We start from the raw sequence: 12,933 nt of genomic DNA, 5'->3' as shown, positions 1-12,933 counted from the left end.
GTGGGAGCCAGGCTGCCTGGTTTCAAATCCTGCCTTTGCTACTTACTGGCTTGTGACTCTGGGCAAAAAAAAAAAAAATTCTCTGTGCCTCAGTTCTTTCTCTGAAATATGCCTGTGGACAGGACAGCTAGTGTTTACCAAATATCCCAGCCTCCCTTGTGGTTAGTTTGGGGCCAGGCTGTACGGGGAAAGGTGAGAAGGTGAAGAACCTTCTAGACTGAAAAGGTTAAGAACTGAGGTTCCTTCTCTACTCTTTTCTTCCTACTTTACATTAAGTGTTCGAATTTCCAATTGTCTCCCAATTTTTTTTATATGGTTTGTTTGAATCAGGATCCATTTAAGATCCACGCATTGAAGTTTAAAAAAACATATTTTCTTGATTTTAAGATGGACCACCCCCCCATCCTCATTTTAGTGTTTCTGAGTCTGGTATGTTTCTCACTTTCAATATGAACACATAATGTAGTGTTTCCATCTCTTCCTAAAAATTGATTATTAAAGCATTAACATAATTCAAAAAATACTGTAATTTATGATAAAAATGTAAGATGTTATTCTTAGAAAAGGTAACTATGCTTTCACTTGTACCTAAGATCTCCTGGACCCCAGCTAGACCTTTTATTATATTAGCTTTGCCAGTCTTCTATCCTGTTTTTACCAACCATCTGTTCCCTCCACCCGCTTTCCAGGGTTGCAGAGGATTGCCGGAGACAGTCACATAAGCAGGCTGTTTATATGCACCACAAATTATAGGCCATCAGCTGGGCCATCGCTATTTATCCCTAGTTGATTCTCCATCAGTTTCACCATAGCAGCTGCTGCTATCCCCGCCCCTCCTCCACATGCCTCCAGAACTTGCCTCAGCCTCCCTCTCAGCAGATGCCATCATACCTACGTGAAAGACCAGCATGACAACACCCACCATGAACTTTCTCAATTTTTCTCCCATCCCCACCTCAAACTGTCCCTCACTTTTAGCTCTGGTCTTAGAGAAGTAAATACACATCTTCTTGTATCTATACATGTATAGAGATGGATAGAGAAGTATCTGAAAAGAAGGTCACTAAAATGTCAACAATGGCTATATGTGGGAGATGGGCTCTTAGATGATTTGTGCTTTTTTCTTTTCACTTTCTGTTTTGTTTGAATTTTTTCACTGAGCATGTATCATTTTTACAAAACTCTTAATACCATTTTAAAATGTAAGAGATCCCCAGTAAAATGAAGGTGATCCCTAGAAGGGAGGGGACCTTCAATTTCCCCATATTCTCCATTACCCTTGTGCTAGGTAGAATATGGGTCCCAAAGACATCCAGTACACTACTGCCAGAACCTATGAATATGTCACCTGACAGATGTGATTAAATTAAGAATATTGAGATGTGGAGATTATCCTGAATTATCCAGCTAAGCTCATTGTAATCACAAGTCCTTAAACGTGGAAGATGGAGGCAAAGAGAGTCAGAGAGTTGTGACTAAGGAAGAAGTTCAGAGAGAAGTAATGTTGCTGTCTTGGAAAATGGAGTCGGGGGCCACGAGCCAAGGAATGTAGGCAACTTCTAGAAGCTGAAAAAGGCAAGGAACGAATTCTTCCCTAGAGCCTCCAGAAAAGAATACAGCTGTGCCAACACCTTGGTTTTAGCCAGTGAAACCCACATCAGGCTTCTAACCTCCAGAACTGTATGCTAATAAATCTGTGTTGTTTTAAAGCTACCAAATTTATGGTGATTTCTTACAGCAGCAATAGAAAATGAATACACCCTCACCCCTCCCCACCAGTCATTTCAAATCAACAGAGACCCTAAATTGAAACAATGGCTTGCTTTGCAAACACAACTTCAAGACAGGCCATGATCATCATTGCCAACCACATGACTTAGAGTAAGTGCCTTTGTTGAACTTCTGGAACCAATTCTGGGTTACCCCAAAGTTCAGTCCTTGTCCACCTCAGCTTAATCCATACATTTGACATTGGGATCACAATTCCTCAATCAATGTTTCTCTCCATATCCCACTTCTAGGCTTAAGGCCAAATTTCCAGTATGGATATCCTAGAGGCACATCAACCTCAGTGTGCTCCAGACAGGAATCATCACCTTTACCCTTGAACCTGCTTTTCTGGCTAGGTCTCTTGGCTCCCATTATGGGCCTCCCATTCACCCAGGGGCAAATCCCACCTTTTCAGGCACACCCCTTCTCTATCCCTAAACCTATCCCATGTCATCCACTCATTATACCCATCCCATGTACCTTCTTTTCTACTCCCATCATCCTAATTCAGTACTCCAGGACTGTAACCATAACCTCAGAACCAGTGGCCCTGACTCCAGGCTCTCCCCAATCTCATATATTCTATGCACTGTCTTGGGAATTATCTTGCCAAAGCAATTTTATTCCATTATGCCTCTGCTCAAAAACCTTTGAATGTTCTCTCTTGCTTATGGAATGACGCCCAAACTTCATACTTTTACTGAAAACCATAATCTTCCCCCTAACTACCTCCCAGTCTTATCTCCCATGCCCTCCTACATCCTCACATGCTCTTTGAGACAGGTATGCTGGTTTCCTGTGCCTGGACCAGGTCTTGCTTTCCCCCACATCTGGGCCTTTGGCCTGGAATGCCCTTTCCTGTTGAATCTCCCTTCCAAAGTTGGGCTTGGCTTATTCATGATCCTATTTGTGGATGTATCATTTCACTGTATCTTCATAACCACATTTACCAATAAGGAATGGAGGCACAGAGAGGGGCCTGCTGTGGTACTTTTAAAATGTGTCCATGTGACTGGCTGGTTAGCTCAGTAGATTAGCGTGTGATGCTGATAACACCAAGATCCAGTGTTTGATCCCTGTACCAGCCAGCCACAAAATGAATAAATGAAAATGAAAACAAATAAAATATGTCCACACATTCTTTGATGGTTCTTCCTTCATGAGGTGGAGCCTAATCATCCTCCCTTTGAATGTGATACTTATGACTCGCTTCTAACAGAATGTGGTGGAAATGGGGGTTTTGACTTCCAAGACTGCATCATAAAAGGCTTCTTCTTCATGATTGAGTCTTTCACTCTGAAGGAGGCTGGTCACCATGTCGTGAGGATATTCAAACAGCCCATGGAAAGGCCCATGTGGGGAAAAACTGAGACCTCCAGCCAACACACAGCACCATGTGTGTGAGCCATGTTGAAAGCAGAATCTTCAGCCCCAGTTGAGCCTTCAGATGACAGCAGCCCTGTGACACCTTGACTGCAACCCCTGGGAGACTCTGAACCAGAACCACCCAGCTAAGCTGCTACCAAATTCCTGATGCACAGAAACTGTAAGATAATAAATCTTTATTATTTTAAGACACTAAGTTTTAGGGCAATTTGTTACACAGTAATAGATAAATAAAACACTTGCCTCAGGTTATACTATCAGTAAGTGGTGGAGTGGAGATGTGAATATTGGTTTGCCTGTCCCTAAAGCTTAGGCCCTTAACCCTAACCCAGTACTGCCTGAAGTTCTAGTTTATATTTTTCTTCCTTTAAAAAAACTTGACAGAGTCTTTCCCTCAAAATTCATTTTCCTCCAATCTGTATCCTATGCCCTATTCAAAATGCCCATCCCTCACATTCCCAGCCCAGTAAACACCATATTTGCCTAAGACCTATATCACTTCACTATTGACTTCCCAGCTGTAGGTTCTCAGTTTTAACATCCATATCTTAGTGTTGTTGTGCAGATCAAATAATATATGTAAAAGTTTGAAAAAGTGCTTAGTGGAGTAATGGCTTAATGTATATGATTTATCATCTTCTAGATGCAGCACTCCTTCTGCCCTGTGGATGAGATCTCAATCCTGGCTGTACTTCAGAATCATCTAGGAAGCTTTTTTTTTTTTTTTCAATACCTATACTCCAGCTATACCTGAAGATTCTGATTTAATAGGTCTTGGGTGATGCCAGATACTAATATTTTTCCAAAGCTCCCCAGATGATTTTAAAGTACAGCTGGGGTAGAAAACTACTGAATTAGATCAGAGATTCTCTACCAGGGGATTCTCTACCCCCACCCTTGGGGACATGCCAGTGTCTACAGACATTCTTGATTGTTACAACTGTAGGGGGGTACTACTGGTATCTAGTAGGTGGAGGCCAGAAATGCTGCTAAACCTCTTATAATGCACAAGCCAGCCCCCTACAACAAAGAATTATCCTGTTCTAAACGTTAATAGTGCTGAGGTTGAGAAAACCGGGATTGGATATTGTTTCCTAGCTCCCACCCTTGTTCTTCTTAAGAACTTTGGTTCCCACTTGCTTCTCTGACTCTTCCTGCTCAAGAGTACCCTTGGGAAGAATACAGCACTTGAGTTCTTGTCTCTCAAGACCAAATCTGGGCCCCAACCAGCTTGACCAGTGCCCCAACTGAGCTGGCTCCAGCCCCACCAGGGAGAGCCTTTGGATGGTTTCATGCTTTGTTAACATCTGTATCACAACACTCACTGCAGACACTACAGCTGGTTGTAAATGCATCTCTCACCCCAAGGGCTGGAGCCAGAGTTTATTCATTTGTTTTGTCCACAGTGCCACATGCATTACACTGGGTAGGTGTTCAGTAAACATTTATTGCATCAAAAAAATTAGATTAGTATCCTTTTAATTTTTATCATGCTTCTGGACAACTCTTTGAAAAGTAATTGAAGTAGAGAATACAAATGCCAGTTAAGCAAGAGCACTTGTGTTTTTGCTCCTGTGGAGTCCAGCTGAAACGATTGCTACTGCTACTTCACGGAATATTTATATGAGCGGCCAGCAGACATCATCAAGGGGACTCGAGACGTCAAGAGACGTTAGCTTAAGGTTCTTTTTCATTGGTTATTACAAGTGGAAAATGTTTCCTTTTCAAGGCAAAGCAGCAACTTGGAGAATGATACTGAAAAACTCTTGCCTCAAAAAAATATACACAAATCAATAAATTATGGGCCTTCCATTTTGTAGTAGACACAGTTAGGCACAGGCTTAGAAGCTATATAAGAGACAAGGTTTGCCAATATTGCTCTCTTTTCAATGTGTAGTCTCCGCTTTTTTAAAAAAAACTGGGCTGGCTAGTGGCCCACTTGGGAGACCATGGTGCTGAGAACACCAAGGTCAAGGGTTTGGATCCCCATATCAGCCAGTCACCAAACAAAAAAACCCAAAACAAACAAAAAACTGATAATATCTGAGGTTTTTTAAATTCTCAAAATTGAGAAAGTCAGCCAAAAGTCTATTCAACTTTGCATTCTCAAGGATGGCAGATTTAAGCAAAAGATGTGACATTTGAGGGCTAAACGTATAACTTAAGGTCTTCCACTGTGTTTAGTTTGTGACTTCGCAAGCCTCCCTTGATTTCCTTATGCCTCAGTTTCCTGACATTGTTCTTGCAAAGGGCTGGCATGGAAACATTTTCAAAGCGACAGGCAAACATTTTATTATTTTCTCTAAATTGAGCTCTCTTTTCTTCCACCTACGGCTTAAAATAGAGGAACACTGCTTGAATGTTGTCCTCTAAGTGAGGTCTTTCCCGACCATCATAAATGAAATTAAGACTCCTCAATACTCCACGCCTGCCTTGGCTTTATTTTTCCCTATACCACTTATTTATTTGCTCATTGTTTATCACCCCCTACTACAATATAAATTCCATGAAGGCAGAGATTTTAGGCTACTTTCATTTACTGCTCTATCTCCAACACCTAGAATGATGTTTGGCACATCATGGTAATCAATAAATATTTTTGTATAAATGAATAAATTATGCAAATATAGAAATAAACTATAAAGCCATCAAAAGGCAAGCATTCGATGTAATGGGTCAACATGGCTAGATCTCAAAAGCATATATTTGAGTGAAATAAAAGCAAGTTGTAGAATAATACATAAATTTCCTCATCTGCAAAACAGGGCTGGTAATAGCATTGTTATGAGGATCAAATTAGTCCATTGGTATTAAATGCTGGGAACAGTGGTACAGGCACTCAATAAATGTTAGCTGCTATCATCATCATTATTGTCGTTACATCACTGATGAAAAATAGCTCACGCTGAATACTACTACTAATTTTATACAATATAAACTAATTGTATATAGTTATTAGCTAATTTTAAGAGCTCTGTAAGGATGCACTATAGACTGCACTTATCACCTCTGTGAGGGGAGTAGACCCAAATTAGAATGGTTACAGAGCATTTTAACTTTATCTGTCATTTTCTAATATTGTAAATGAAGAACTGACACACATAACTAAAAATTAATTTTTTTAAAAAGAAAACATTAAAAAAATTATATTTAGAAAAGTTTAGTCATATATCCTGAGACATCTGACCTTCAGAAAGAGAGAACGGGAGATAAATTACTTAGGATAAGAGCTTTTTAAAGTTTCCTATTTTATTTCTGAAGTGCTTCTTGAATGAAATCTCTGCATGGATAGGCTGAGCTTAGCCTAGGCTAAAAATAACCAGAGCCACAAGTATAACTGACCCCGTGTCCCAGGTGGATCACATGAGTTAGTTCTCTTAGACTGGAGAAAACGATCATTAACAGCATCTTAAAATTAGGAATAAATTATTCGAAGCCTTGTGTCTACTTACTAGTGCTTTAGCCACTCTTCCACAAATGGAATGGAGAAGAACTCTGTGAATGGCTCCCCTATCCTCTTTGGATTTTGGCTGGTCACGATGCCATATCATGGTTGATTGACAAGAAAACAATAAGCAAGAATTCAAGTCAATTGTTGCTATTCTGCTTGCAAATTAACACTATTGAATCCTTAGGGTCATTGAATATTCAAAGACATGAACAACTTACTTGTATAACCATTCGGTCAGAAAATCACAGGCAATGAATTTTGTCCTTTTTCTCTAAAGAGAGAAGAGAGAATTAAATTATATTCTTCCTTTGCCTATGTCTGAGTAGGACAAAGGAAGAGGGGCTAATTAATTGCTTGTGTGAGATGCAATATATGTGAGTCCTTCAACAAACAGTAACTCAGCAATGTAAAGAATTCTGAAGACATTCCTCCAGTCATCTTTGGATAAGCACATTTTCTGACAGAGGAGACTAATAAAAGACAGTGCACATGGTAGGGGCTTATTACATACTTTTGAAATTGTCTTGGAAGGATTTTATTATTTAAATCTAGACTGTGATTCTCTTTTCTCAGTAACTATATTTATTGCTTTTCCCCAGTCCACTCAAATCCTCAGATCGGTCGGTAGCCCGTCAGGTCTGGGTGGAAAATGGAAGCCAAGCACACAGGTGCCATTCATTGCCCAGTGTAGCTGACCCTGCTAGCTTGTTGCCCCAATATCTGCTCTCCCCACTGAGTGCACCGGCCATTCCTATATAGGATCCGAACCCGCGGCGGGAGCGTCGCCACACTCCCAGCGCCGCACTCTCCCGAGTACGCCACGGGCTCGGCCCCCCTTCTTCCTTATTAACAGAAAAAACTTGCCTTCCCAACGGCCATCAGATCAGCAAAAAACTACATTTCCCAGTCTCCCATGTAGTAAGGGAAAGCTTTGTGACACAGACATGCCTTATGAGATAGAAATGGACATAAGTTAGGGAAATACCCATATCCTATTTCTGAGAAAGTTCTGCTTTCCTGATTTCTGCTGCCCCTAATTCCTTAAAGTTCCCCCTTACTTTTTCCAGTCTGGAACTCAGATGTGAGGCTGGAAGTGGAGCAGTACCTTTCAGTCATGAGGCCAAAAGCCACACGCTAAGGATGGGGAGCCTGGCAGAAGGAGCCTGGGCCTTTGCTGACTTCTTTAAGTCACTGCACCAGGTTGGGCCTGCCCTGCCCTGGACATCTTGATATGTAAACTTCATCTGGTTTATTACCATCATTCTTGAGTTTTCATTACGTGCAATTGAATGCAGTTGCTAGGCAGATAGCTAGTAAGCCACAAGGAAAAAAAAGTCCCAGAGTAATGGGGGAGAAGGAATGCCGAGAAGGACAATGGTGGAGCACCAGGCATCCTGTCTTCTATTTCCCTTTTTATGTCTCTTCTTGTAACCCAAACAGAAACCAGTCAACTCGTTTTAGAGAATTGTTATGGAACCCGGAAAATAGAGGGTCCCTACCTCTCTTTTTAAGACAGGAGGGGCTATGAGCTAAGTCAGTCTAGAGGTGTAAGTTGCCATGTGGAGAGATCCTTCCCAAAAACGAAGGCTATGCAGAGAATTCTGGAAGTTCTCTTTGCCCCTCCAGATCCACCCTTCTCTACCCTGCTCTATGCATTAAGAGGCTGACTTTATGGTTCACATCAACCAGGCTCCCTTACCCTCTAGTTGGGTCCAGCCAATGGGATTTACCAGCAGGAGATCAGAGAGAGGAAGAAGAGAAAGGTAGAGTGTTATGGGTTAAATTGTGCCCCCCCCCCCCGCCCCCATTCATATGTTAAAGTCCTAACTCCCAGTTCCTCAAAATGTGATCTTATGTGGAAATAGGATTGTTGCTGACATAATTAGTTAAGCCTACCCACTCCTGAAAGACACAACAACTCCAATGATAGTGAATAAACTTGGCAAACGAGGAAGGGAGATGCTGCTGGGCAGACCACCAGTAGTAGATTCCTGTTGACATTATATTAGACCTGGAACCAGCTGTAGGACTAAAGCCAAAATTCCCTGGAACGTTCAGGTACATGAGCCGATATATTTCCACTTTTTATTAAGCCAGTTTGTGTTGGGTTGTTTATTACTTGCAACAGAAGGCATTTTAACCACTATTCTCTTCTTAAATTGTCTAGTTCCCCATTTGTCCTTCAAGATGCCTCCAGGAAGCCTTTCTGAGCCTTTTCGCCCTCTTCAGTTTAGGATAGTCTCTCTTCTAGTTTTCTGTGTGCGCCTCTGTCATAGAACCTCAGGCTGGAACACAACTGCCAGCCCACATGTCTATCTCCCTCACCGAATTACAAACTCCATGAGGACACGGTACATGTCTTCTTTTTCCTTATATTCCCAGTGTTTAAACTACGGCATTGCACAGAGAAGGTGATCAATGACTGTTCAGTAAATGAATGAAAGAATTCGCCATTCTGAAGCATCAAAGTAAGAAAGATCTCATGTACAAAGATTCTGATATTGAAAAGTAGTAATTGCTAATATAATTCAGGACAATTTCTCTTTACTTTTTTCCCACAGTATTTTATTATAAATGTTTTTCCTTCTTTTTCCCCCTTCATTTTGAAATAGCCAACTCAGCTTTATAATCCTAGATAAGGTTGAAAAGATTGTTAAGAAATTGATGCTCACCAAAAAGGAAGTGCTTCTTAAATTTTTTTTTTTTTTTTTTACCAAAAACTTTATTATAGCTGTTAGTAAATAAAATATAGTAGTGCCTGTGTTATTGGAGATTATTTGCAGTCTTTTACCTCATTGCTGGTAGACTTTTATGAAAAAATTGAAACACTGCTGGCCAGGGTAATAAAAATGAAATGTCTTAGACTGTGTAATAAGGTCTTCTAAGTCTGCCTTCCAAGAGTAGGATTCCCTTCAGAAAGCCATCTTTAACCAAAATAAGAAAATACTTGTACAACAATGCAAATATGTGACTAGCATGAATTGCTGTATAATAACTTAAACAATCTGGCAATTGTGAAATGGCAGTGTCTCTCTCTTGTCCTACAAAAGATGCATTGTTCCCATGGCATTTACAGCACCATTTAGTGGTAAAGATTTCTTCTACAAAGGGAATGCAGCTTGACTTAGTCTAGTCTATTAAATACACTTTTAAAATAGCCAAATGGTCTAGTGTAAGAAGGTCATGCAGACAGATTTAATCATTTTTGATGCAAAGAAATAAAATGGAAGAAATAGTGTTTTCCTTCTGTTCTGGGCAAGTGTGTACGTGTTATGCATACCCAGACATGCAGAACAGTGGGGATATTGTTCAGCTGTTGTTTAGTTTGAAAATTATGCACTGGGGAGCTGAAAGAGAGAAGGGAAAGCAAATGAAAAGTCGTGGTGAGTGAAGAGATAAGAGAGGAAGTAAGAGAGAAAAATTAAAGAGCAAGATTAAGAGAGTATGGGCGCCTAGGGTTTATGTAATGTGGACAAATACAGAGTTCTTGATTGTTAAAGGGTGAAAATGTGCAGGTCTGCTCAATTAGAGAAAATGGTTACAGTGATCTCAAAGAAGGTTAAAAAATATTTTCGGCTGGCTGGTTAGCTCAGTTGGTTAGAGCTCTGTGTTGTAACACCAAGGTCAAGGGTTCAAATCCCCATAACACCAAAAAAAAAAAAAAAAAAAAAAGGAAAAAGACTAAGTGCTGAGGGATAAGAGATCATCATGTAATTGTGGGTCTGCAATTTACTTCAAAATGCAACCAAAAAAAAAGATGAGTAGATAGAATGGTGGGTTGCTGTATTGGCAAACAGATATGTAATAAAGCCGATAAAGGAAAATGGTAAGGGTAGAATCTAGGTAGTGGATATGTGGGTATTCACTCTGAAATTCTTTCAGTTCTTCTATAAGCTTGACAAAAAATTTATAGTAAAATCAGGGGGAGGGGAGGCTGCCAGGGGAGGAGAACATCATCAGAAAAGACCCAAACTTCAAAGAGAGAAAAGGCAGAAATTAACAGGGGTTCAGTCCAGATAGGATTTTGAAACGATTTTTATGTTGGATACATGTACAGGAAACAGACGGAAGGACTGAGACTGGGAAGAGAAACAACTAGTGTGCATATCAGGTGACTAATAAAATTCCACCCCAGAAAAGTCAAAAGCACATGCTGTTTTGGTGGATTGAAGTGTGGCTGGCTATGCCATTGTGTTGGATGAGACTCTTTGGGCTTGTAAGGAATAGAAAATATGCTCCGTTTACCTCACGTCTTAGTCCATCTGGTCTGCTGTAACAAAAATACCACAAACTGGGTGTCTTATAAACAACAAATATTTACTTGTCACAGTTCTGTAAGATGAGAAGTCTGAGATCAAGGTGACATCAAATTTGGTGTATGGGTCCTCATAGACAGCACCTTCTCACTGTGTCCTCACATGGTGGAAGCAACAAGGCAGCTCTCTGGAGCCTCTTTTATAAGGTTACTAATCCCATTCATTAAATCTCCACCCTCATGATCTAATCACCTCCCAAAGGCCCTGCCTTCTAATATCATCACATTGATGGTTAGGTTTCAACATATGAATTTGTGGGGAAACAAACATTCAGACCAAAGCACCATGGTTACTGGTTTTTTGTTTTGTCTTTTTTTTCTAAGTCAGATTAGGTGAGATTTTGCTGCAATAACAACCAAATTCCAAATCTCAGTATCTTATGTGATCAATGGCTTATTTCTCAGTCATGTTACATGACCATTTCCATCAGCTGTGGCTCTCTGCTCCATGTTGTCTCTACTGTGGGACTGAGACTGACAGAATAGCCTTTGTCTGAAATATCACCAGTTATATGGCCAACAAAAAGAATATGGCAAACTATGTTTTGACTCTTAAAGCGTCGGTTTGGAAATGACATATCACGTCCAGCCAGTCCACCAACCAAAGTAGTTACATGGTCAGTCTTCCCTTAGGGAAAGGCCAAAATATTTTTGTACAACAAAATATTCTGCCATGGGGGATTACTCTAAAGGTAGATGGGGTGGTAAGGAAAACAAGAATCTCTCTGATGGCAGAGGCAGGTCTCAGGAAGAACTGGACCACAGTTCATGGCTGTTCAGGGCACAGGAGAGGCCATGCTCATCCAAGAACAGTTCTAGTTCTGTGTGGAACTCAGCTCCTTGGCCATGGCTTTTTCCACTACTTGCTGTTGCCTTTTTTTTTTTTTTTTTTTTTGCTATTCTGTGCTGATTCTCTCTCTTCCTCTCTCTGCTTTTAAGGTCTGCTAATTCATGGCTTTTAAAGCTTTCTCCTTGTCTCTAGGTGTCTCTCCTCTTTCACCTACTCTACAGTCTGCCATTTGCTGTCTAGCATGACATCCCAGCTCCCCAGAAGGGAGAATCTGCTTGGGCTGGTTCGATATTCCTGGGATAGAGCATCCCTGTGGGTAGAGCAATTGTACCAGGCCATTTCATAGCCATCGCCATCTGAGAGTGGCTGCCCAAGGGCCTGATACATATTCCTGGTTCAATTACTTGTAGTCAGGGTGTTGGGGACAAAACAGGGACAAAGAGCTGCAGTTAAGGGCTATGGACATGGCACGTACATAGAGCATGACAGCCTCTTTTCCCACATTGATATGCCCCACAATAAACTTCAAGATACCCAAGAATTCCCAGACATGACAAACAGATGAATAACTACAATCCCAGAAATAGGCAAACACTTACACTATAACCAGATGTCAAAATACTTACCATAGCAAACTTCGAACAGGTGTTCACATTTTCTTCACTGAGTCAGAATTTCACTAGAGAAAAATAATACTTCTCGAAACAAGCTCAAAATATGCACTAATAACACAAAATATTCACCAAGATTTCCAGCCCAGGCCACATGGTCATTTCTAAAAGTGCTCTTGATGAAATGGAATAATGCTAAAATAATTCTACCACACCTTTCCTGCCAGAATCTATTTTTTCCATTCCTCAGAAACTTTTCTTCAAACAAAAGCTGATGGTATTTCTAATTTCCCTTATTGGTCAAGGCCAGGAAATGGAGTTTCTTCACTCACTGACCAGAACTCTTGTACTTTAAAAAAGATATTCAGGTATTTAATTTTAAAAAAGGAAAGCAATTATAATAAATAACTATGAAATGAACAAGGACCGTAAATGTATGGAAAGAAAAAAAAGGGTTTGTTTTACTCAATTATTCATAGTGGCAAATTTTAGTAGCATGACATCATCAAAGGACTTGTCAGGCATTAGAAATAGTTTCCTGATACCAGCTATTGTTTACAATACTCTTCATTGTAGTGGATTTGATGAGCAACCAAAAACCAAAAGGGAA

At 40.4% G+C, this 12,933-nt stretch overlaps 1 protein-coding gene across 1 annotated transcript in view; it reads right to left on the bottom strand.

Moving 5' to 3' along the window:
• Positions 1 to 12,933, bottom strand: part of IQCK (IQ motif containing K) — a 140,675-nt gene that overhangs the window by 79,406 nt on the left and 48,336 nt on the right. Inside the window, exons 4-5 of the mRNA XM_063099893.1 lie at positions 6,826 to 6,878; positions 6,609 to 6,686 (exon numbers count right to left, since the gene is read on the bottom strand). Coding sequence (XP_062955963.1) covers positions 6,609 to 6,686; positions 6,826 to 6,878 — 131 coding nt within the window. The remainder of the gene's footprint in view (positions 1 to 6,608; positions 6,687 to 6,825; positions 6,879 to 12,933) is intronic.

Source organism: Cynocephalus volans, chromosome 6 (assembly GCF_027409185.1).
Source record: "Cynocephalus volans isolate mCynVol1 chromosome 6, mCynVol1.pri, whole genome shotgun sequence".
Classification (NCBI taxonomy): domain Eukaryota; kingdom Metazoa; phylum Chordata; class Mammalia; order Dermoptera; family Cynocephalidae; genus Cynocephalus; species Cynocephalus volans.
This window is presented reverse-complemented; position numbering and strand designations above follow the sequence as displayed.